At 41.5% G+C, this 27014-nt stretch overlaps 1 protein-coding gene across 3 annotated transcripts in view; it reads left to right on the top strand.

Annotated features, from left to right (window-relative positions):
- The window catches only part of LOC144681968 (pleckstrin homology domain-containing family G member 4B-like), a 338637-nt gene that overhangs the window by 127147 nt on the left and 184476 nt on the right, over positions 1-27014 (top strand). For all 3 annotated transcript variants that reach the window (XM_078544151.1, XM_078544149.1, XM_078544150.1), the window contains exons 5-6: positions 3272-3395; positions 4511-4604. In XM_078544151.1, coding sequence (XP_078400277.1) covers positions 3272-3395; positions 4511-4604 — 218 coding nt within the window. The remainder of the gene's footprint in view (positions 1-3271; positions 3396-4510; positions 4605-27014) is intronic.

The raw sequence follows: 27014 nt of genomic DNA on the forward strand, positions 1-27014 counted from the left end.
AGCCACTCACTGGTTCATTCCCCAGGGCAATGCCTTGACTAATCACAGTCAAGCAGCTGCCTGGTTTAAATTTCAAAGTGTTTGGCAGTTAACCTTCAGTCACCATCATTTGGTGCATTCTCCATGGCAACACCTCAGAGTCCACTTGCCAACCAATCAACACTCTCCTCATACAGTATTGGTACTTCTGCAAAGTGTCCTGATGAATGCAAGATGAAAAGCTTTGACATGTCTCTTTTTTCAGCAATAGTCAAGTTCTGTACTACCAAACAACCATTTTCTGTTTTGCTTCCTTTGCTTTCCAACCATGTATATTTTTTGAAGCAGTTCACAAAAATATGGTAGGGGTTGGCAAAATGAAGAACAAAAATGCAGAGAAATGAGGACTCGCGCACCCCTTTCTCTCTAGTGACAGGCCTACCTGGCACTGTGACTCGCCCCCTGACTCTGGGTCCCATGGTCTCCCCTTTCTTGCATTCACATCTTTTTCAGACACCTCTCCTCTGCCACACATGTTAATTTCCTTCCCTACATTCTCTACATCCTCATGCTGTCTCCAGCAGTCCAAGAGGGGAGGCGGTGGAGTAGTGGTAATGCACTGGACTGGTAATCCGGAGGCCCAGGCCCAGGGTTCAAACCCCACTGCAGCAGCTGGTGGAATTTAAATTGAATCAATAAATCTGGAATTAAAATTTACTCTGTTATATTGACCATGAAACCATTGTCATTTGCCATAACCACCCATCTAGCTCACTAATATCTGCCTAATATCTGGCCTACATATGACTCCAAAACCACGGCAGTGTGGTTGACTTTTAAAGTTCCTCTGAAATGCTCTAGCAAGCCACTTGGTTGTATCAAATTGATACGTCTGAAAAAAGGAATGAAACCGGATGGACCACCAGCACCAAGAACGACAATGGCACACCTGGCCCTGTCAAACCTCCAAAGTCCTCCTTATAAACATCCTGGGTCTTATGCCAAAATTGGGAGAGCTGCCCCACAGACTAGTCAAGCAACAGCCTGATATAGTCATACTCATGGAGTCATGCCTTACAGAAAATGTTGCAGACACTACCATCACCATTCCTGGTTATATCTTGTCCCAGTGACAGGACAGACCCACCGGAGGTGGTGGCACAGTGATACACAGTCAGGAAGGATTAGCCCTGAACATGGACACTGGACCTTGTGAAGTCTGATGGCATCAAGTCAAACACGGGCAAGAAAACCTCTTGCTGGTTACCACCTACCGCCACTGCCCTCAGCTGATGAATCAGTACTCTTCCATGTTGAACGCCACTTGGAACAAACACTGAGGGTGGCAAGGGCACACAATGTGCTCTGGATGGGTGACTTGAATGTACATTACCAAGAGTGGCCTGGTAGCACCACTACTGAAAGAGTCCTAAAGGACATAGCTGCTAGACTGGGTCTGCAGCAGCTGTTGAGGGGGCCAAAAAGAGGTAGTTGACCTCGTCTTCACCAACTTACCTGTCGCAAATACATCTGTCCTTGACATTATTGGTAGGAGCGACCATCGCACAGTCCTTGTAGAGTTAAAGTGCCATCTTCACACTGAGGATGCCCTTCATTGTGTTGTGTGGCACTAACACCGTGCTAGATTTTGAACAGATCTAGCAACTCAAAACTTGGCATCCATGAGGTGCTGTGTGCCATCAGCAGCAACAGAACTATATGCAGCCTCGTGACACAGCTTATCCCCCACTCTACCATTGCCATCAAGCAGGGGGATCAACCCTGGTTCAATGAAGAGTGCAGAAGGGCATGGCAGGAGCAGCACCAGGCTTACCTAAAAATGAGGTGTTAAACTGGTAAAGTTACAACAAAGGACTACTTGCTTGCCAAGCAGCATAAGCACCATGCAATAGACAGAGCTAAGCGATTCCACAACCAAGTGTGGCATCAAAGAACCCTAGCAAAACTGGAATCAGTGGGAATCATGGGGAAAACTCTCTGCTGGTCGGAGTCATACGTAACATGAAGGAGGATGGCTGTGGTTGTTGGACGTCAATTATTTTTGTTCCAGGACATCACTGCAGGAGTTCCTCGGGCTAGTGTCCTAGGCCCAACCATTTTCAGTTGCTTCACCAATGGCCTTCCCTGCATCATAAGGTCAAGTGGGGGTATTAATTGATGATTGCACAATGTTCAGCACCATTTGTGACTCCTCAGATACTAAAGCAGTCTGTGTACATATGCAGTAAGACCTGGAGAACATTCGGGCTTGGGCTGATAAGTGGCAAATTATATTCGTGCCAGGCAATGACCATCTCCAACAAGAGAGAATCCAACCATCTCCACTTGACATTCAATTACATTACCATCACTGAATGTCCCACGATCAACATCCTGGGGGTTACCATTGATCACACAATGAACGGGACCAGCCATATAAATACTGTGGCTAAAACAGCAGGTCAGAGGCTAAGAATTCTGTGTCGAGCAACTCGCCTTCAGACTCACCAAAGCCTGTCTAACATCTACAAAGCACAAGTCATGAGTGTGATGGAATACTCCCCACTTGCCTGGCTGAGTGCAGCACTAAAAACAGAAGCTTGACACCATCCAGGACAAAGTAGCCCACTTGATTGGCACCCTATTCACCACCTTCAACATTCTTTTCCTCCACCACCGATGCACAGTGACAGCAGTGCATATCGTCTACAGGATACACTACAACAACTCACCAAGGCTCCTTCAACAGCACCTTCCAAACCCATGACCTCTATCACCAAGAAGGACAAGGGCAGCAGATGCATGGGAACACCACCACCTGCAAATTCTCTTCCAAGCCACACACCATCCTGACTTGGAACTATACTGCTGTTCTTTTGCTGTCACTGGGTCAAAATCCTGGAACTCCCTGATAGCACTGTGGGTGTACCTACACCTGTACAGTTCAAGAAGATGACTCAGCACCACTTTTTCAAGGGCAGTTAGGGATGGGCAATAAATGCTGGCCTAGCCAGTGATGCCCACATGCTGTGAAAGAATAATTTTAAAAAAGGATCTAATAGAGAGTTCAAGAAAGACGAATATAATTTAAGCTAAAGAAACACATTTATTTAAGCACTTCAGTAACGCTTCTACATTTAACTTGAATATTGTGTAGAGTATGTGTTACATGCAACAATTCTCTTGAGCAAATTAAATCGGGATGTTTGGCTTGTCCTTTGTACCCTAGTTAGGGAATTTTAAGCAATTGTATAAATTACTAATGTAAATGTAAAATTCTATTTTGCTTCAGGAGGCAGAGATAAGTCTGGTCGTGCAGTAGTGATAATAACAACAAGGAACACTGTCTGGCTAAATCCACATTGCAACGTCCCTGAACTTGTGCGGCTCCTTATCTACTTTTATAATATTCCCAGGTATTCCAACAGTTTCTTTGCATTTCACTGCAGCAGTAATTGATTGCCTACATAGCAGCTTTTATAGCCTGTGCATTATGTAATTGAACATTTAATGGACTGTGCTACACTGCAGAAAAGTAGAAAAGTTGAAGAGAGGGAAAGTGGAAGCTGATTTGTAGGCTCAACAAGAATATTGCTGGGGAAATGGAAATGGGATTGAATAGACAGTCTGAATTTTCAGTTTCAAGGGCAGCAGAACAAACTCTCAGGATTTAGCAAAATTCTAATTATATAGTCACTAAAGTGTTGAATTTTCATTCTATCAAGCAGAGACATGTTAAATGTGCATCCATATTAAAAGTGAGAGTAAATGAAATGAAAGTTTCATGTTATGCTCATTCTATTGAATGTTTTGAAAGATGATCTGAATCCAAAATAATATGCAGGCATTTAAGCAGCCATTCTGTTGTTTGAAAATATTGTTACTGATCTGAAGTGTGCAATTCTTGTTGAGTTCATATTCATGTTTTGTCAATTTCAGTCATTGAAATGTTATACATTTACTAATAGTGTCATTGAGTTTAGTTGTAACCCCTATATTGGTTTGAACTGTAAGCCAGTGACACGAAGAAAAGACTAAGCTATATAATTTTAATTAAGTAATTTCAAAAATTTGGCATTTGCTTATTGCAAGATTCTGAGTTAATTTTGATTGCATCATATGAATGTTATGTTGTATCAAATCTGTTAATTGTCATCTCATTAAGATTTACTATTTTGAAACAAAAGCATTATTAAATTAACAGATTTGCTTTATAAATGGAAATTAATGAGTTTTGTATGCAAGATTTTCTGAGAACTTAAGTGTACATTTATTTTCATTAACATTGTATTTGATTAGAAAATTCAATGAAACACAATCCTTTTTAACAGTTTAAATTCTGTACTATTTGTAAACATTTTGTTACAGAAATCAGTAGAAATATTATTAATATTAATCAAAATGTTAGTCTAAAATAGCACAAATGTATATGGATGGTTACTATATAGCCATGTGATAAAATGACAGTTATCTTCTATGAATGCAATATAGTGTTCATGTGGTTTACTACAATTGTGATATTGCTCTTTAGACAAGATATCCGGAGTGCAGGACTAACTATTTTGGTGGATGCCCGGCGTTGCTCTCCTGTACCAGCATTATTTAAAGCTTTCAATTGCCTTCAGGTGATAAATTTTAAACTACCTTTGGAATTTGCAAACTGTTAATGCTTCAAAGTACATAATTTTTCACTACAAAACTGCCTCTCTTTTCCTGGATTTAATCATAATAATTTTGTCAGAGATCAATTCTAGATAAAAAATTGTAGGGTAAGGACATATATCACTCTTTGTACTTGTTTATACACTAATACTCTTTTTTAGTCAACAGTCACAAGCATTTTTAAAATTTTATATATTTGTGGAATATAAAGCTATGAACAGCCGTCTGAACTAGAAGGGAGTTCCTTCGGGATGCAACTTTGACTTAATTATCTTCAGTTGCTTCATTAATAAACCTCCCTCGGTCCTAATATCAGAAGCTTGTGGATGATGCCACAAAGCTCTGTACACAGCTCCTCTGATAATGAAGCAGCCAAGCCAGCCTGCAGTGAAATTCTAGGACTCTAATGATTAGCCTCCGACAATTGCAATCATCTGTCTCCATGTCAGCCACTGGAGGGCTTTCCATTTGACCTCACTTTACTTGAATTTCGCTCAGGCCTTTTGGTGCTAAACCCAATTGAATGCTGACTTGATACCAAAGGAATTTCTGACCTCTTGTCTGGCATTCACCTTTTGCCTCCATGTCTGGAACTGAGTGGTTATGGCAGAATTTAGGGGAGGTGATGGCATAGTGGTATTTTCGCTGGACTAGTAATCCAGAGACCCAGGGTAATGCTCTGGGGATCCAGGTTCGAATCATGGCAGATGACGCAATTTGAATTCAGTAGAAATCTGGAATTAAAAGTCTAATGATGACCATGAAACCATTGTCGATTGTTGTAAAGACCCATCTGGTTCACTAGGAAAGGAAATCTGCTGTCCTTCTCTGGTCTGGCTGACATTTGACTCCAGACCCACAGCAATGTGGTTGACTTAAATGCCCTCTGAAATGGCCTAGCAAGTCACTCAATTGTATCAAACCGCTACAAAGTCTCAAAAAAGGACGGATTACCCGGCATCAACCTAGGCACCGGAAACGACAAATTTAGCCTTGTTGAACCTGCAGAGTCCAACTTACTAATATATGGGGGCTAGTGCCAAAATTGGGAGAGCTGTCTCACAGACTAGTCAAGCAACAGCCTGACATAGTCATCCTCACAGAATCATATCTTACAGATAATGTCCCAGACACCACCATCACCATACTTGGGTATGGTGGTGACCCACCTGCAACACAGACCCAGCAGAGGTGGCGGTACAATGGTATACAGTTGGGAGGGAGTTGCTCAGGGAGCCCTCAACATCTACACCAGACGCCATGAAGTCTCATGGCATCAGGTCAAATAAGGGCAAGGAAACCTCCTGTTGATTACCATGTACTGCCCTACCTCAGCTGCTGAATCAGTGCTCCTCCATGTTGAACATCACTTGTAGGAAGCACTGAGGGTGGCAAGGGTGCAGAATGTACACTGGTGGGGGACTTCAGTGTCCACCGCCAAGAGTGGCTTGGTAGCACCACTGCTGACCGAGCTGGCCGAGTCCTAAAGGACATAGCTGCTAGACTGGATCTGTGGCAGGTGGTGAGGGAACCAACAAGAGGGAAAAACATACTTGACCTTGTCCTCACCAACCTGCTTGCTGCAGATGCATCTGCCCATGACAGTATCGGTAGGAGTGACCACTGCCCAGTCCCGCCTTCATATTGAGGATACCCTCCATCGTGTTGTGTGGAACTACCACTGTGCTAAATAGGATAGATTTCAAACAGATCTAGCAACTCAGAACTGGGCATCCATAAGGTGCTGTGGGCTATCAGCAGCAGCAGAAGTGTACACAACCACGATCTGTAACCTCATGGCCCGACATATCCCCCACTCTACCATTACCACTAAGGCAGGGATCAACCCTGGTTCAATGAAGTGTGCAGGAGGGCATGCCAGGAGCAGCACCAGGCATATCTAAAAATTGAGGTGTTAACCTGGTGAAGCTATAATACAGGACTACTTGCGTGCCAAACAGCATACGTAGTAAGTGATAGAGCTAAGTGATTCAACAACCAACAGATCAGATCTAAGCTCTGCAGTCCTGCCTCATCCAGTTGAGAATGGAGGTGGACAATTAAACAACTCACTGGAGGAGGAGGCTCCAAAATTATCCCCATCCTCAATGATGGGGGAGCCCAGCACACCAGTGCAAAAGATAAGGCTGAAGCATTTACTACAATCTTCAGTCAGAAGTGCCGAGTGGATGATCCATCTTGGCCTCCTCTGGAGGCCTAGAGCATCACAGATGCCAATCTTCAGCCAACTTAATTCACTCCACGTGACATCAAGAAATGCCTGAAGGCACTGGATACTGCAAAGGCTATGGGTCCTGACAATATTCCAGCAATAGGACTGAAGACTTGTGCTCCAGAACTTGCTGCGCCCCCTAGCCAAGCTGTTCCAGTACAGCTACAACGCTGGCATCTACCTGGCTACGTGGAAAATTGCCCAGCTATGTCCTCTACACAAAAAGCAGGACAAATCCAACCTGGCCAATTACCTCCCCATCAGTCTGCTCTCAATCATCAGTAAAGTAATAGAAAGGGTCATCAGTAGTGCTATCAGGTGGCACTTCCTTAGCAATGACCTGCTCACTGATGCCCAGAATTCACCAAGGCTCCTTAGACAGCACCTTCCAAACCCACAACCACTACCATCTAGAAGGACAAGTGCAGCAGACAGATGGGAACACCACCACCTGGAAGTTTCCCTCCAAGTCACTCACCATCTTGACTTAGAAATATGCTGCTGTTCCTTCACTGTCTCTGGGTCTAAATCCTGGAACTCCTTTCCTAACAGCACTGAGAATGTACCTACACCACATGGACTGCTGTGTTTCAAGAAGGCAGCTCACCACCACCTTCTCAAGGGCAACTAAGGATGGACAATAAATGCTAGCCCTAAACCATGAAGTTTTGGGCACAGTCAAGGTATGTTCCCTCAAAAGGGAAGGGTAGGACAAACAAATCCAGTGCTCCCTGGATGACAATAGAAGATAGATTGGAGATAGAAATTAAGTTAAAGAAGAAAAAGTGTGCTTACGACAGGTGTCAGGTAGAAAATACAATTGAGAACTGAGCTGAATACAGAAGGTTCAGAAGGGATATGAAAAAGTAAATACGAGAAACAAAGAGGGATTATGAAGAAAGACTGGCAGCTAACATAAAAGAAAATCCCAAAGTACATGGTAAAAGGAGGAGTAGGGCCCTTTAGGGACTAAAAAGGTGATTTACACATAGAGGCAAGAGGCATGGCTGAGTTGTTAAATGAATACTTTGCACCTGTTTATACCAATGAGGCAGATGCTGCCCAGGCCATGGTGACAGAGGAGGAACTCAGTCATTAGAAGGATTTAAAATTGATAAGGAGGAGGTATTGGATAAGCTATTGGTACGTAAAAGTTGATAAGGGACAGGATGAGATGCATCCAAGAATATTGAAGGAAGTGAGAGTGGAAATTGCAGAGGCACTGACAATAATCTTTCAATGTTCACTGGATTCAGGGGAGGTGCCAGAGGACTGGAGAATTGCAAACATTACGCCGTTGTTCAAAAAAGGTTGCAAGGTCTGCCCTGCAATTACAGACCAGTCAGTTCAATTTTGGTGGTGGGGAAACTTCTAGAAACAATTATTCGGGATAGAATTAATAGTCACATGAAAAAATGTGGATTGATTCGGAAGAGTCAGCATGGATTTGTTAAAGGAAAATCGTGTCTAACTAACTTGCTGGAGTTTTTTGAAGAGGTAACAGAGATGGTTGATGAGGGCAAGGCTGTTGGTGTGTTGTACATGGACTTCCAAAAGGCGTTTGATACAGTGCCACACAACAGACTTGAGGAAAGTTATAGGTCATGTAATAAAAGGGGCAGTAGCAATGTGGATACAGAGAGTAATGGTTAATGGGTATTTTTTTGGCTGGAAGAAGGTTTGAGGTGGAGTTCCCAATGGTCAGCATTGGGACCCTTGCTTTTCCTAGTATATATAAATGATCTAGATTTTGGCATGCAGGGGACAATTTCAAAGTTTGCGGACAACACAAAACTTGGGAGAATTGTAAACTGTGAGGAGGACAGTGTAGAACTTCAAAAGGACATTGACACATTGGTGGAGTGGGCAGATAGGTGACAGACGAAGTTCGATGCGGAGAAGTGTGAGGTGATACACTTTGGTACAAAGAACATGGACAGTATAAGATAGACGATATTGTTCTAAAAGGTGTGCAGGAGCAGAGACCTGGGTGTATACATACATAAGTCATTAAAGGCGGCAGGACAGATAAAGAGAGCTATTACTAAAGCATACAGTATTCTAGGCTTCATAAATAGGGGCATAGAGTACAAGAGCAGGGAGGTTATGATGAACTCATATAAGACATTGGTTTGACCTCAGCTGGAGTGTTGTGTACAGTTCTGGGTGCCATACTATAGGAAAGATGTGGACGCATTGGAGAGAGTGCAGAAGAGGTTTACGAGAGTGGTTCCAGGGATGAGAAACTTCATTTATGAGGGAAGATTGGAGAAGTTGAGACTGTTTTCCTTGCAGAGGAGAAAACTAAAAGGAGACTTGATAGAAATTTTCAAAATCATGAGGAATGTGGACAGAGTAGATCGAGAGAAACTGTTCCCACTTGTAAACAGATCGAGAGCCAGAGGGCACAGTTTCAAAGTGTTTTGCAAAAGAAGCAAATGTGAGGTAAAGAAAAACTTTTTCACACAGCGAGTATTTAGGGTTGGGAATGCACTGTCTGGAAGTGTGGTGGAGGCAGGTTCAATTGAGGCATTCAAGAGGGCATTGGATGATTATTTAAATAGAAACAATATGCAGGGTTACGTGGAAAAGGCAGGAGATTGGCACTAAATTAAAATGCTTGGAGAGCTGGTGCAGACACAATGGGCCGAATGGCCGCCTTCTACACTAACAATTCTGTGACTCTCAATAGATTATTGATGGCATTATTGGTAACTCATTCTATCATTTTATTGAATGGCAAATATTAAATTATTTAAAAATGAGCAAGTTAGGAATAAAAAGAAAAGTCAGATATAATATCTTAACATAAAAGGTGAAAAATGGCAAATAAGTTATCTGGAGTCTTTTGAAGCAGACAATATAAATGGGTTTGGAAGGCAATTAAATGTGTTTTTGGAGAGAAGAGATTAAATGATCTAATGAAACGTGTGCAGGTGAGGCTTTTGGTCATTTGCTGCAACAAACCCAGCTCTCCATGAGTCCTAGCCCCACTTACCTACTTTTTTTCTTTTCTGAGAAGCATTCTAATGGTTTTTTGAGCTCAAATATGATTTCTCAATTTTTTTTTACGATCCCAAAGTAATTAAGCAAAATTCCAGAATACTCAACTGCAGTTCCACTTATGTTTAACCAAATCAGAATAAAAATAACTCAGAACACCTAAGCTTTGATTCTTTAAATACTGGTTATAACATTTGCTTTGATAACCATATTGAATTTCTGCTTATTTAAAGCATTAAAAGTTAAAATAGTGATGATAAGCTCCAAGTATTTTTAAATGACCCAGAAGCGGTGCATCATTAATGACAAGGCTTTTGAACTTCCTTACAATTTATTTTTCAGTCACATCTACTGCTAATTTTCCAAGTAGCATGCAACAAGGTTTATGTTAATCACCTGCAGCAGGGATTCACGCAAAGCACTGGTGCTGAGTTATTTTTATCTATATCATCAATGTTATTACAGGGAATAAATTGAAATGGATTCCAAAACTCTGAGGGCTCTTTTCTGGAATTGTTCTATTTTATATAATTCTATGCCAAGTAAAGCTATTCTGCCAGATTCCTGTCTCAATTTTCCCAGACCACAATATGAGGAGGCTCTCATCAGTGAACTAGATAACCCAAATGAATCTTAGAGTGAAAAAGACACAAGTACACAAAGGGTTTTGCTTGTGAATATTATCACATCAAGGACTTTAAGTGACAGCTAGAATAAAAACATTTTTATCTTCAAACTAAGCTAAGATTATTGGTTTTGATGAGTGAGACAGTGATTTTGTGGGGAGGTATGTTGTATGTAACGATTTGGGGAGGGGATGTGGGGGAGAAAAAGTAGAAATTTAAATGGGCCTTGAAAGATAGGGAAAGAAAAACAAATGGGGCCTTTGATAAAGGCGACCCAAGGAAAACACACAGCAGAAACTGGGACCTCAAAAAAAGGTGGCTAAGGAAGACTGAAAACAATACTGGAGGATAAAGAAAATTGAAATGGGGAAGGACTTATATTTTTTATTATTCTGTCGTGGCATATGAATGTCACTGGGAAGGTCAGCATCTGTCAGCTCAAATTGCCTTTCAGAAGTTGGTGGTGGACCGCCATCTTGAACTGCTGCAGACTGTGTGGTTTAGTTACACCCACAGTGCTGTTAGGTAGGGTGTTTCTGGAATTTCACCGAGCAACAGTGAAGGAACAGCAATATATTTCCATGTCAGGATGGTGTCTGACTTGGAGGTGAACTTGCAAGTGGTGCGGTTTCCATGTGCCTGTTGCGCTTGTTCTTCTAGGCCATAGAGGTTGCAGGTTTGGTGATGCTGTTGAAGCCGTCTAGGCTTGGCTTGGCAAGGTGCTGCGGTGAATCTTGTAGATGGCACACAATGCAGTCATTGAAGTGAATTGAGTGGATGTTTAAGGTAGTGGATGGGGTTCCGATCAAGTAGGCTGCTTTGTCCTGGATGGTGTCAAGTTTCTTGAGTGCTGTTTGAGCCATGCTCATCCAGCCAAGTGGAGAGTATTTCATCACACTCGTGATGTGTGCTTTATAGATGTTGGAAAGGTTTTGTAGAGTCAGGAGGTGAGTTACTGGCTGCTTCATTTGCTCTTGTAGCTATAATATTAATGCGGCTGGTGCAATTTTGTTTCTAATCAATGGTGAGCACCAGGGTGTTGATGGTGAAGGACTCAGCGAATGTTAAGAGGAGCTGATTCGACTCTGTTGTGGAGATGGTCATTGTCTGGCATTTATTTGGTATGAATGTTATTTGCCTTTCATCAGCCCAAGCCTGAATATATTCCAGGTCTTGCTGCATATGGGTATGAACGTCTTCGGTATCTGAAGAATTGGGAATGGAACTGACATGGTGCAATCATCAGTGAACATCCCCACTTCTGATTTTATGTTGGAGGGAAGGTTATTGATGAAGCAGCTGAAGATGCTTGGGCCTAGGACACGACCCTGAAGAACTCCTGCAACAATGTCCAGGAGCTGAGATTTTTGGCGTCCAACAATCACAATCATCACACTTTGTGCTAGACGTAACCCAGCTAGTGGAGAGGTTTTCCTTTGATTCCCATTGACTTCAATTTTGCTAGGGTTCCTTGATGCCACACTCAATCAAATGCTGCCTTAACCTCAAGGGCTGTTATTCTCACCTCACCTCTGGAATTCAGTTCTTTTGTGCATGTTTGGGCCAAGCTTGTAATGAGGTCTGGAGATGAGTGGTCCTGATGTGACCCAAACTGAGGAGGTTATTGGTGAGTAGAATGTTGATGAATAAATGCAGCCACTTTGCTGGTGGTTGAGGGTAGACTGATGGGGCCATAATTGGCTGTGTTGGATTTTTCCTGCTTTTTGTGGACAAGACATACCTGAACAAATTTCCACTTGCCATGCAAATTCTAGTGTTGTAGCTGTGTTGGAACAGCTTGACTATAGAGGTGTGGCTAGTTCCAGAGCAAGAAATCTTAAACAGTGTAGCTGGATGTTGTGAGAGCCCATAGCCTTTACTGTATCCAGTGTGTTCTACTGTTTCTTAATATCATACGGAGTGAATGGAATTGGCTAAAGCCTGACATCTGTGATTATGGGGACCTCAGAAGGAGGCCAAGATGGATCATTCAGTCAGCACTTCTGGTTGAAGATGTTTTCAGACTCTTCATCTGTATCTTTTGCACTCGTGCTGGGCTCTGCTGATGTTGAGGATGGGTATATTTGTGGAACCTCCTTCCACTGTTCGTTGTTTAATTTTTCACCAACATTCATGATTGGATTTGGCAGGACTGCAGATCTTTCGTCTGTTGGTTATTGGATCACTTAATTCTGCCTTATGCTGTTTTTCATGCAAGTAGTCTTGTGTTGTGACTTAACCAGGTTGGCATCACATTTTTAACTATGCGTGTTGCTTTACCTGGTTAACTCTTCTACACTCTTAATTGAATCAGGGTTGATTCCCTGGCTTAATTGTAGGAGGAGGGATATGCCAGATCATGAGGTTACAGATTGTGGTGGGATGTAATTCTGCAGCTGATGATGGCCCAAAGCACCTCTTTGAGCTGTTAGATCTGTTCTAATTCTACACCATTTAGCATAGCGGTGGTCCCTTACAACTTGATTGAGAGCAAACTCAGTGTGGAGATGGGATGGATTCCACAAGGACTGTGTGGTGGTAACTCCCACCAGTACTGTCATGTACAGATGCATCTGTGATAGGTAGATTGATGAAGGTAAGGTACAATAGGTGTCATGTTGGTGTTCTCACTACCTGCTGCAAGCCCAGACTGGGAGCCATGTCCTTCAGGACTCATCAAGCTCGGTCAACAGTGGTGCTACCAAGCCACTCTTGGTGAAGGACTTTGAAGCCCCCCCACCCAGAGTGCATTCTGAGACCTTGCTACTCTCAATGCATCTCTCAAGTGATGTCAAGATGGAGAAGTACTGATTCATCAGCTGAGGCTGCAGCAGGTGGTAATCAGTACGAGGTTTCCTTGCCCATGTTTGAGCAGATGCCATGAGACTTCATGGTGATGTTGACTTCCAGAGTCACTCCCTCCTGACTATGTATCACTGTGCTATCACCTTTAGACCATAAGACATAGGAGCAGAAATTCGGCCCATCGTGTCTGCTCCTCCATTCAATTATGGCTGATAAGTTTCTCAACCCCATTCTCCTGCCTTCTCCCCGTAACCGTTGATCCCCATACCAATCAAGAACCTATCTATCTCGGTCTTAAATACACTCAATGACCTGGCCTCCACAGCCTTCTATGGCAATGAATTCCATAGATTCACCACTCTCTGGCTAAAGAAGTTTCTCCTCATCTCTGTTCTAAAAGGTCTTCCCTTTACTCTGAGGTTGTGCCCCCGGGTCCTAGTCTCTCCTACTAATGGAAACATCTTCCCCACGTCCACTCTATCCAGGCCTTTCAGTATTCTGTAAGTTTCAATCAGATCCCCCCTCATCCTTCTAAACTCTATCGAGTATAGAACCAGAGTCCTCAAACGTTCCTCATATGTTAAGCCTTACATTCCTGGGATTGTTCTCGTGAACCTCCTCTGGACCCTCTCCAGGGCCAGCACGTCCTTCCTGAGATACAGGGCCCAAAATTGCTCACAATATTCTAAATGTGGTCTGACCAGAGCCTTATAAAGCCTCAGCAGCACATCCCTGCTTTTATATTCTAGTCCTCTCAAAATAAATGCCAACATTGCATTTGCCTTCCTAACTACCGACTCAACCTGCAAGTTAACCTTAAGAGAATCCTGGACTAGGATTCCCAAGTCTCTTTGCACTCCAGATTTCTGAATTTTCTCCCCATTTAGAAAATAGTCTATGCCTCTATTCTTCCTACCAAAGTGCATGACCTCACACTTGCCCACGTTGTATTCCATCTGCCACTTCTTTGCCCATTCTCCTAACCTGTCCAAATCCTTCTGCAGCCTCCCTGCCTCCTCAATACTACCTGTCCCTCCACCTATCTTTGTATCATGTGCAAACTTAGCCAGGATGCCCTCAGTTCCTTCATCTAGATCATTAATGTATAAAGTGAAAAGTTGTGGTCCCAACACTGACCCCTGCGGAACTCCACTAGTCACCGGCCGCCATCCTGAGAAGGACCCCCTTATCCCCACTCTCTGCCTCCTGCCAGACAGCCAATCTTCTATCCATGCTAGTAGCTTGCCTCTAACACCATGGGCTCTTATCTTACTGAGCAGCCTCCTGTGTGGCACCTTGTCAAAGGCCTTCTGGAAGTCCAAGTAGATAACATCCATTGGCTCTCCTTTGTCTAACCTACTCATTACCTCCTCAAAGAATTCTAACAGATTTGTCAGGCATGACCTCCCCTTGATGAAACCATGCTGACTTTGCCCTATTTTACCACGCACTTCCAAGTATTCTGAAATCTCATCCTTAACAATGGACTCTAAAATCTTACCAACGACCGAGGTCAGGCTAATCGGCCTGTGATTTCCCGTCTTTTGCCTCACTCCCTTCCTAAACAGGGGGGTTACAATAGCGATTTTCCAGTCCTCTGGGACCCTCCCTGACTCCAGTGATTCCTGAAAGATCACCGCTAACGCCTCCACTATCTCTTCAGCTATCTCCTTCAGAACTCTGGGGTGTAATCCATCTGGTCCAGGTGATTTATCCACCTTCAGACCTTTCAGTTTTCCTAGCACCTTCTCCTTGGTAATGGCCACCATACTCACCTCCGGCCCCTGACTCTCTTGAACTTTGGGGATGTTACTCGTGTCTTCCATCGTGAAGACTGACGCAAAGTACTTATTCAGTTCCTCCGCCATTTCTTTGTTCCCCACTACTACTTCTCCAGCGTCATTTTCCAGCGGCCCAATGTCCACTTTTGCCTCTCTCTTACCCTTTATATATCTAAAAAAACTCTTGCAATCTTCTTTTATATTACTGGCTAGTTTACCCTCATATTTAATCTTCTCCCTCCTTATTTCTTTTTTAGTTGTCCTCTGTTGGTCTTTGTAGGCTTCCCAATCCCCTGGTTTCCCACTGCTCTTCGCCGCATTGTATGCTTTCTCTTTAGCTTTTATGCTGTCCCTGATTTCCCTTGTCAGCCATGGTTGCCTCGTCCTCCTCTTAGCATGCTTCTTCTTCCTAGGGATGAATTTTTGCTGTGTCTCCCAAATTACTCCCAGAAACTCCTGCCATTGCTGTTCCACTGTCTTTCCTGCTAGGCTCATCTCCCAGTCAATTCTGGCCAACTCCTCCCTCATGCCTCTGTAGTTGCCTTTATTCAACTGTAATACCGTTACATCTGATTCCAACTTTTTCCCCTCAAATTGCAGGGTAAATTCTATCATATTATGGTCACTTCCTCCTAAGGGTTCCTTCACCTTAAGCTCCCTTATCAAATCTGCCTCATTACACGTCACTAACTCTAGAATTGCCTGTTCCCTAGTGGGCTCCACCACAAGCTGCTCCAAAAAGCCACCTCGTAGACATTCCACAAATTCCTTTTCTTGGGATCCACTACCAACCTGATTTTCCCAGTCTACCTGCATATTGAAATCCCCCATGATCACTAAAACCTTGCCTTTCTTACATGCCTTTTCTATCTCCTGGTGTATCTTGTGCCCCACATCCTGACTACTGTTCGGAGGCCTGTACGTAACTCCCATTATGGTTTTTTTACCTTTGCGGTTCCTCAACTCTACCCACACAGATTCTACATCATCTGACCCTACGTCATTTCTTGCTATCGATTTAATTTAATTTCTTACTAACAAAGCAACTCCACCCCCTCTGCCAACCTGCCTATCTTTTCGATAGGATGTATATCCTTGGATATTTAGCTCCCAGTCCTGATCCCCTTGCAGCCATGTCTCCGTGATGCCCACCACATCATACCTGCCAATTTCAATTTGCGACACAAGCTCATTTACCTTATTTCGTATACTGCGTGCATTCATATACAACACCTTCAGTCCTGTATTTCGCGTCCCCTTTCTCATTGTCGTCCCTTTATCTGATGTGCTTGAAGTTAGATTCCTAGCCCTTTCCAAACACTCTGTCCTTTGTTGGGTCTATCCTACTGGCGGGACAGGTCATACCTAGGGATAGTGATGAAGGAGTCTGAAATAAGACACGAGAAAACTTAATTATATAGAACTCCTGCTGGAGTTGGACATTTTTACCCATGACATAGCTGGGCCCAGACATCAAGTAATGGCACTTCAGTCACTGAATAGAAATAAAAGTTGGTGTGACAGCATTACTTAGCTTGAAGGTTCAACTCGAGAAAACTGAATCAGCACCATTAAAAGAAATAGAAATATTGAATTTGCTAACAATAGCTTGATATAAATAATTGTGGCCAAAAAGTATGGCAGAAATTGTGACAAAATGATATGTTGCAAGAAGCTTGTGCTAATGCAGGTCATAGCGGATCTCCTGTTTAGAGATGGAGTTTCTAAGCATAGGCGGCTGAAGGCTGGGAGCTGTGCATACTTGGGGAGAGTTAGCAGAATAGAGTGGTGGGGGTGGGGAAGATGCAAGACTGGATGAGTTTACAGAGAAAGGAAGGGGTGAAAGCATGAACATGCTCAGGATAGATAGATTAGTAGAAGATGAAGGAAAATTTATTTCCTGCACTCACTTGAAGAGTACAAACAGAGCAGTGACTTGAGAAAACTTGTTTTATTCAAGAAAGCTGTATGTGTTGAGTATTTATTTTGTGTTAAAACAAGCTTGAAGCACTGGGAGGAACTGTTTTTTGACACTGCTGGAAGGTAGTGCTTAATGCCAATTTAGGGGTGGTGGGGTTTATGCTGGGATTGAGGTATGGCAGTGGGGGGGAGATTAAGGTTATATTTGGATTAAGATTCGATTTTGATTCCACACCAGGAATTGTGAATGTGTGCATGGCGGGCATGGGGCAATGTGCCAATTAAAGAGGTTCGTAATGAGGTAGAAGTTGCATTGTCCAGTCTTTGGTCTGATTTTTCATGCCTCTTAAGATATGGCAGAATTAGCTATCTTGAAGATGTGACTGGGTCATCAAAAAAAAATAAACAGTGCTATTATGCTCCTTAGAAGCCATATTGGGAGGATTAATTCGCTGTTAAGTAAATCGAGTAGGTAAGTTTAATCAATATGGAACTAGCACTTCTAAAGGCACAAATAGGCATGAAAGGAAACTGTGCTTGATGGCTTGATGGGCCACGTGTGCATATGTAAGACAAATGTCATTAAAATTGTTAATTTTATTATTTTCATATTCTTGTACCTCAAAAGGTATGTGAGATGATGAGGCTTTGGTTATTTTTCAAGTCAGCAGTGCGAATATAATTCAAATATCTTTTCTTATTGTTTTCTATATGTAAATAAAAGTCATTACTTTAAATTGTTCACAACTGAATTCCTGCTATAATGTGGTTGAATCTTAGAAGTAGCTGGGAAGAATAACATTTTTGGCCGTTAAGTTATCACGCATGGTATGATAAACCTAGTATCATGTTTGTGTATGTTTTTTAGTTAACAGTAGAAAATGTCAGTGTAGTTCTTAGCTAGATAAACAAGCTAGCTAAAGTGGTGTCATAATTCCACTTAAGGTGATGTGTTCCTTATAGAAACATGGCAGTAGTGGCATTACCTTATAGGTAAGGTGACCAGATTTTCAAAAGACAAAACCGGGACATAGTGAAAAACTTTGGAAAGGAAGGGCTCTGTGATGATTGACATGTTGGGCGACCAGTGGCAGGAGTCTGGAGGAGATGCAGTTGAAGGTAGGAGATCATGTGATTACCTCTCCCAGAGTATGTACTGCCAAAGTTGGCAACCCTCTTAAGACACCCAGTTTTTGAAGACAATAGCTGCAAACCACAGACTTTTGTTTTAGTGGCATTTCTGCCTCATCTCATACAAAAATTGGACAAGGCTTCATTTGTCACAAGATCCTAGCCAGAATCCTCTATTCCACTCTAACTTCACTGTGCAATGCACAATGGTAATATCAATCTCCATTTAAAAGCCTTGTTTATTTTAATTTGGACATTGGGTTCTAACAATAGATGTTTTCAGCCAGAAGCTGGATTTTAAACTAGCAAACGTACCTCAAGTATGGGAGATTTTGTTTGCACCCAGAGTCGCACGCGACCTTTCAATGAGGAGTTTGGTTGAACCTGCCATGGCACAAGTGAACTTGCCTGCCACTTTCCCCAGTGTTGATTGGTGGTTTATCACTGGGTGCTGTCTGACTACCTCATCAAGTGCTTCTTGCGGTTGGCGGATACCGCCATCAATCATCTGTCGTCACCTAGAGGCTGATTACCTCCTGGCTCCGGATGCCACGGAGAAGTATCTCTGCGCATGTGGGAGAGTCCTGGTGCAGCTGCTTAGCAGTCGGCGAGTGGGAGGCATTCCAATTCCCAGGATGCAGCGCAGTGCAAGAGGGTATTTTTGGGTTTGCCGACAGTAAATGGAACGACGGGAACAAAAACAGAATTACCTGGAAAAACTCAGCAAGTCTGGCAGCATCGGCGGAGAAGAAATCAGTTAACGTTTCGAGCCTTCATGGCCCTTCGGCAGAACTGGAGCATAGTTAGAAGAAGGGAGAAATATAAATTGGTTTAAGGTGGGTGGGGGGGGGGAAGAGACACATTGAGGGTGTGATGATTGTGGAGATGAGCAGATAATCAAAAGATGTCACAGACAAAAGGGTCAAAGAGGTGTTGAAGGTGGTGGTCTTTGTCTGAGAAAAGTGCTAATTAAGAATGGAAGACAGGATATTCAAAGTACAGCTCTAGTGGGGGTGGGGTGGAAAGACTAAAGACCCACCTATTTCCATTATTTTTAAATCTAAAACTAAAACCTTTAGTCTTTCCACCCCACCCCCACTAGAGCTGTACTTTGAATATCCTGTCTTCCATTCTTAATTAGCACTTTTCTCAGACAAAGACCACCACCTTCAACACCTCTTTGACCCTTTTGTCTGTGACATCTTTTGATTATCTGCTCATCTCCACAATCATCACACCCTCAATGTGTCTCTTCCCCCCCCCCACCCACCTTAAACCAATTTATATTTCTCCCTTCTTCTAACTATGCTCCAGTTCTGCCGAAGGGCCATGAAGGCTCGAAACGTTAACTGATTTCTTCTCCGCCGATGCTGCCAGACTTGCTGAGTTTTTCCAGGTAATTCTGTTTTTGTTTTGGATTTCCAGCATCCGCAGTAGCTTTTAGCTTTTTGTTTTTATCTAATGGAACGACAGGGTCGGGTTAAAGGGGAGGGAACTCAGGGAGCTGAAAAACCAGGATGTTTGAGCAATTTGGAGAAAACTGTCAAGACACTGGGATGTTTAGTGAAAAACTGGGACCGTCCCGGCAAAACCGGGTCTTCTGGTCACCCAGTTTATGGGGGATTTGGTTGCAATTCAAATGTACTAAAAGTTAGATAGAGTGACAAAATTACAATTATTGGTTGCTCTTTTAGAAACTGAACAGATATGTTTGATTCTTTTGAAATTGATCTAAAAGATACTAACTAGTGTGTTGTAAACATCATTGGGAGCATACAGTGTATGTTTAGCCTTGAAAAGCATGAGTAATGTCACATTTTCAGTAACTGGATAATTTAGGTATGCTGGAATAATACTGAATGGACCTATTTCATCCCCTGCTTTTCTTTCGAAAAGTTATATTATGTTCTGTACCTTCAAGAAAAATAGCATTGTGTAGTTTGTCACCAAAGTATCGGAACTTGTTTCTGAATAAACATTTTGCTAATCCCTAAAATATTCTCAGGGAGAAAAAAATTACTAAACTTTCTTTTCTTTTAATTTTCATTAATGATGTGGGATAGTGCAGCTCTGTATGCAATGTAGTTTCACACTATCTGTTCGCCTTGAGGTTTAGTTTACAAAGATGTGTTGAGGATCAACTCTTTCGTATTGTTTTGGCCTCAGATATCATTAGGCTTATCTGATTAATGTTATTGCCTGTTCTTTTTTTGTTTATCCCATCTTAACTGCTTAGGAAGACTGGCAGATTTAGTTATAGTAGAAGACACTGGAATCATTCCAGTGGTGGTTGGTTGCACCTGATTTTATCTAGAAAATGTCACCTATTATGATTTATTGACCTTGGTTATATGTCTTTGATACAGGTTTGAAAAGAAACCCTCAATGCAAGTACTGTTAACTGATTTCTTCCCCCACAACTTGAGGCTGAGATCAGATTTGATCAGATAGAGAAATTAGTTTCAAATATTTGTGTAATTTACGTAATAACTGCACTTCTGTGGATTGAAATCAAAATTCTTTCTCAGATGGGATTACATTTCCTCTTAGACAGCTTGACTAAATCTAGCCACGTCAGTGATTTATTTCCTGATGTATCAACCACCATGTTATAAGCAGGTCTTTCAGGTCACACAATTTTCTTAATGTACTTCTCAGAATTCTAAGAGAATTAATGCAGCATTTTGTAAAATCACTCTTTTGTGGCCTGGCTTTCAGCATTAACTTAAATAATTATGTGCTTCTGTTGGCAGAGCAAGGACATTGTATGTTCCATTGTATAACTAATGACAATGCTGTAGAATAGCCTGTGTAGATAAACACCAGAACTACCATTTAATGTTCTGCATTTGTAAAATCATATGAAATTATTTTGATTTGGAGGAGATTTACCAGAATGGTTCTAATGTTGAGGGATTTTGTCGACAAGGTTAGTTTGGAGAAGATGAGGTAGTTTTCCTTGGGGCAAAGGAGATTGAGAGGAAATTTGATAGAAGTGCACAAGATTATGACAGATTTAGATATGGTAGACAAAGAAAAGCTGTTCCTATTAGCTGATGGTACAAGGAATAGGAAACACAGATTTTATTGGACAAGAGATGAAATGGAGATGTGAGGAAGAGCTTTTTTACCTGGAACTCGCTGCCTGGAATTGGAGAGGAATAATTTCGAAAGGAAACTTGAGGGAAATAAACTTACAGGGTTATTGGAATAGAGTGGGAGAATGGGACTGATTCGATTGCTCTACAGAAAGCTCTACATTGGGACTCAATGGGCCAAATTTTGTGCCGTTATGACTCTGGTTACAACCAATGGTTTCTTTATCACAGGCAGAAATCTTGTATCATTGGCGCAATGTTTGCATGACCAATTTATTTTAAGGAGACTTTGAACAATGAAAAATAATCAAGATCTGCAATGAATTTAAAATTAAGATAAAATATTGAAAATGTGCAAGAATAGATACTTCACCCTTTCTAAGCTGGCTGTTGTTTCCTTCATTTTTCCTGACTTTGTTACCAGTTGTATTTTTCATACAGAGGTCACCATAATGCAAAAGAAATTTTCCAAGGAGGCCTAAATTGGCTGAAAAGATAACAGTGATTAACAGATATGTTAACATTTGTTTTATTAGGGTTTGTTGATAATATACAGCATTATATTTGTGTGCAGTCCTGGCTTTCCCATTGTAGGAGCATAGAAACAGGGATACTCCATTCATTCTCTTGAGCATATTCCACTATTCAATTAGATCATGTCTGACCTGTATCTTAACTCCATTTACCTATTTTGATTTATTACTCTTAATACTCTTGCTTAACAAAATTCCATCAACCTCTGTTTTAAATCGTCTATTGACTCCCAATCTCAATAGCTTTTGGGGGAATAGAGTTCCAGATTTCCACTTTATGATGAAGTGCTTCCTGTCATCAAGCCTAGTTCTAATTTTAAGGTTATGTCCCCTTGTTCTGGATTCACCTACCAGAGGAACTAGTATCCACCATTTAAAATCCTTTAATCATTTAAAATATCTCAATTAGTCACCCCTGATTTTTTTTTTCTCAAGGGAATACAAGCCTCGTCTATGCAACCTCCTAAATTAACCCTTTTAGCCGCAGTATCTTAGAAACATAGAAATATTTTAAATGTTTCAGGGTTTCTGTTTCTTTCACCCTTTCAGGCAGTGAGTTCCAGACCACAGCAACCTCTGGGTGAAAAGATTTTCTTCTCAACTCCCCTCCAATCGCTATGCAACTTGATTATTGACCTCTCTACAAAGGGAAATGGGACCTTCCTATCTCGGGTCCTCATAAGTTCATACACCTCAATTAAATCTCCCCTCAGCCTTCCAAAGAAAACAACAAAACCATGTCCAATCTTTCCTCATAGCTAAAATTCTCTATTCCTGGTAATATCCTTGTAAATCTCATTTGTGTACCCTATCTAGTGCGATCATATTGATATGTCAATAAGACATGAAAGAAATCAGAGCTGTGTACATCAAACTTTATTCGTTTTTTGCTATTTTAAAATGGACTTTTGCTGAACAAAAAGATGTCTGCTACAGGTCACATGACTCACAGATTGGCCATCTGTCCTGGGAGCCTCCAATAGGAGTTACAAGAATAAAAGAGATCCCCTCTTATCCTTGTGAAACCTCACATCCCATTGTAAGGGCATCATAAGCATGAAACCAGGGGACTTTCAGAAATCAAAATGTGTTATTCCTTCAGAGTTGTTAGTAGATCCATCTCATACCTGGGACTGTCCAGGTCCATTTCAAAATTGAACTATTGAGGGGAAAATGGACATCATTTGCAACTTGATAAGCTTACCCCTCTAGTGGAGTCATAGGGTCTGCCCAGACAATGGCTTCCCGAAACAAGATCCTCAACATGTGTGGTGGCTCTTTCAAAGGCTAATTATTGGGACATTATAAGCCATAAAACAAAAGCCAGACCAAGACACTGAATAAACATCTTTTTTGAAATCATGGTGGATCAAGGAGGTCATATGACTCGAGTGACCATTTTGAAATCTCTATATTCAGTTGAGAATTGAGAAACAAGCAGCCTGCTGATTTAACACCAACCAGAAAGAACTCCAGCAGGCCTCCCAGCTGACCAGGCAGCTGGCCACCATCTCTCAACTACTTGAAGCTTGTTTTATTTTAGAAGCATCCGACCATTGCCTGCCAAGCAGTCTATGCACAGAGACCTCGTTGTGCTGCATCGTCATTCTCTTTAAAGGACTTTTGTGCTGCTGTCTCCAACCAGGGACTCATCTGAACTGAACTCCTCCACTAAGGAAACTCCCTCTGGACATTGACTTTCTGGACTCTGGAAATCATGTGAACTAATATTCATTTTTATGGTTCTTTTACTGTTGTTATCCATAGTTGTAAAGCTCCTTCTTCCTTCCACCCCTCTGTTCTGTATGTGTGTGTGTGTGTGAAGTTGTGTACATCCCGCCATCACATCACCCCCCTGGCTCCGGTTTGAATGTGAAATAAACTAGCCTCAGTTAAAACAAGGAGAGTTTGTTATGAGTTACTTATAAAATTAGACCACACAAACTGAGGGTTTGAAGAAACACGGCACAGCCTTGTTTTAAAACAATTAAAAACACCTCTGCTTACGGACAGATGGTGTGAGGATGAAGAAGTTCAGTTTGCCTCTCTCCTGTCTGTAACAACATCCTTCTGGAATGTGGTGACCAGAACTCTATGCAATACTCTAGTTGCAAACTAACTAGCGTTTCATAAAGTTATAACGTAACTCCCTTGCTCTTGTTTGCTATGCCTTAGCCAATAAAGGGACGTGTCCCATATGCCGCCTTAATCACCTTATCTCTCTGCCCTGCTACCTTTAGGGATCTGTGGACATGCAGTCCAAAGTATCATTCTGGTTATGGGAAGGATATTAGAGAGGGTGTCGTTAAAAGGGTGCAATAAGGATTCATTGGAATAAAGTAGAAGTGAAAGTTATGGTTATGTAAAATAGCTTGAAAAATTGGAGCTTTATTGTTGGAACAGAAGCAGAATCTAACCATTTTTCAAAATTATGAAAGATTTTGAAGATAAACAATGAACAATAGTTTTCTGCTGGTTAGTGAATTGGTAACAGGCATAGCCTAAGAATTATCACAAAGAACAAAGAGGGAAGCTTGAAGAATTATTTCACACACATGGTTATGACAACTGTAACTTCATTTAAAAGGAATTGGATAAGTGCTTATTTGAAAAGGTAAAGAAATACAGGCAAAGAATGGGGTACTGGCATGAATCGTTGCAGTTGAAGAGAGAGCACAAGATCAGAAACTGGTCTTTGTTACCTCCTTCCCTGCTGTAATTTCTGAGTCTGTGAGTAGTAACAAAGATCTTTCAAAAGACATATAGATGATAAACATTTTTAATATTTATTTATTATAGACTTTGCTGAGATGAAATTACATGTTAGGTATTTGTACTGAACACAATAATTATTCTAGCTTCCTGATATTGAGATTTAGTGCTGAGTTATTTGGACCAGGATGTTCTCAATTTCAGTCCTTGCTTTGTGTTCTATTATCAGCTAAGTACTGTGTTGCAGGTAGTAAAATTGATCTCAACATCCTTGAGCTAGTAAGAGGAAAAGGTCTATGCTCCCATTCCCAATCACTGTTCAATGGTTACAGCTGAGAACTTTCTGGTTCATATAGCTTTCTACTGCATCACTCAGTATACTTTACCACATCAGGAAGTTCAATATTTACCTAAATCCTGAGGTTGTTGATGGGTGAAAACTCAGCTGTGATGCCCCTCAGAAGGTCCTGAATGCCTAGGCTTACACATCAAGAAAAGCAACATGTGAGCTCCATTTATTGTCTTCTCCTCAATGTCATAGTAAAAGATCCACTGGCAAATAGTGATCATAATACCATTGAATTCCATGTTAAGTTTGAAAGTGACATACTCCAATCACCATCAAGAATCTTAACTTAAAGCCAGTTACATAGGTATAAAGGAAGAACTAGCTAAGGTTGATTGAGTAAATAGACTAGAAGGTATGGCCGTAAATAAAAAGTGCGAAACATTTAAAGAAACGATTCGAAATGTTTGACAAAAATATATTCTATTGAAAAACAAAAACTTAGCAAAAAAGACCCACCTGTGGCTCACTCAGGAAATTAAGGATAGCACTAGATTAAAAGAAGAGGCTTACAATGTTGCAAAGAACAGTAGCAAACCTGGGATAAAAATAGAATATGAGCGTAAACTAGCCAGAAAACAAAAGATTCTAGGAGCTTTTATAAGTATATAACGAGGAAGAGAATAGCTGAAGTAAAGGTTTGACCCTTGGAAGTAGAAAGAGGTGAAATTATCATGGGGAATGAGGAAATGGCTGAGGCATTGAACAGTTTTTTTTTTGTCTGTCTTCACAGTAGAAGACACAAGTTGCACCCCAGAAATAGAGTTTAACCTAGGGGCTAAAAAGAGGAAAATTAAGGTAATTAATTTCAGCAGAGAAAAAAGTATTGGACAAATTTAAGGAACTAAAATCTGACAAATTGCCGGGACCTGATGACCAATACCCTAGGGTTCAAAGAGGGATAGCTGCAGAGATAGTGGATGCGTTAGCTAAGAGTTTCCAAAATTCCTTAGATTCTGGAGCTGTCCCATCAGATTGGAAACTGGAAAATGTAACACTGCTTTTTAAGAAAGGAGGAAGAGAGAAAACTGGGAACTACAGATTAGTCATTGGGAAAATGCTGGAATCTATTATTAAGGAAGTCGTAACAGTTACAAAATATTAGAACAACTCAACATGCTTTTATAAAAGGAAAATCCTGTTTGACAAACTTATTACAGTTCTTTGAGGACCTAACTAGTAGGGTAGATAAAGGGGAACCAGTAGATGTAGTGTACCTGGATTTCCAAAAAGTCATCCAATAAGGTGCTACACAAGTTTAATATACAAGCTAAGGGTTCATGGAGTTGGGGGTAATGTATTAGCATGGATAGAAGATTGGTTAACCAAGGAAGCAGAGAGCGGTCATAAACGGACCATTTTCAAATTAGCAGGCTGTGACTGGTGGAGTGCTGCAAGGATCAGTGCTGGGGCCTTGCTTATTTACAATCTATATTAAAGATTTAGATGAAGAGTTGTAGTGTAATGCACCTAAGTGTGCTGATGATACAAAGCTAGGTCAAAAGGTAAGCTCTGGGGGACACACAGAAAGAGGCTGCAAAGAGGTATGGACAGGTTAAGTGAGTGGGCAATAAGTTGACAGATGGAGTATAATATGGGGAAGTGTGAAGTTACTCACTTTGGCCTTAAGAATATAAAAGCAGAATAATTTTTTAAAAGGTGTGAAAATTGTAAATGTTAATGTTCATGTTCAAAGAGACTTGGATGTGCTCGTACAAGGAAGGCAGAAGTTTGCATGCAGCTACAGCAAGCAATTAGGAAGGCAGATGGCATGTTGGCCTTTATTGCAAGGGGATTGGAGAACAGGAATAAAGAAATCTTGCTACAGTTGTACAGGGCTTTGGCGAGACACCATGTGGAGTAGTGTATGCAGTTTTGGATTTCATATTTAAGGAAGGATATACTTGCATTGGAGGTGGTATAGCAAAGATTGACTAAATTGGTCCCTGGGATGAGGAGTTTTTCCTTTGAAAGGCTGTGTAAATTGGGTTTATATTCCCTGGAATTTAGAAGAATGAAAGATTGAAACATGCAAGATTCTTGATAGGTTAGATGCTGAGATTGTTTCTGCTGGTACACAGGACACAGCCTCAGGATAAGGGGATGATCTGGAGAAATTACTTGGGTTGTGAATATTTGGAATTCTTTACCACAGAAGGTTGTGGATGCTCCCAACATTTGAATA

The sequence above is a fragment of the Cetorhinus maximus genome, chromosome 6 (assembly GCF_964194155.1).
Source record: "Cetorhinus maximus chromosome 6, sCetMax3.hap1.1, whole genome shotgun sequence".
NCBI lineage: Eukaryota > Metazoa > Chordata > Chondrichthyes > Lamniformes > Cetorhinidae > Cetorhinus > Cetorhinus maximus.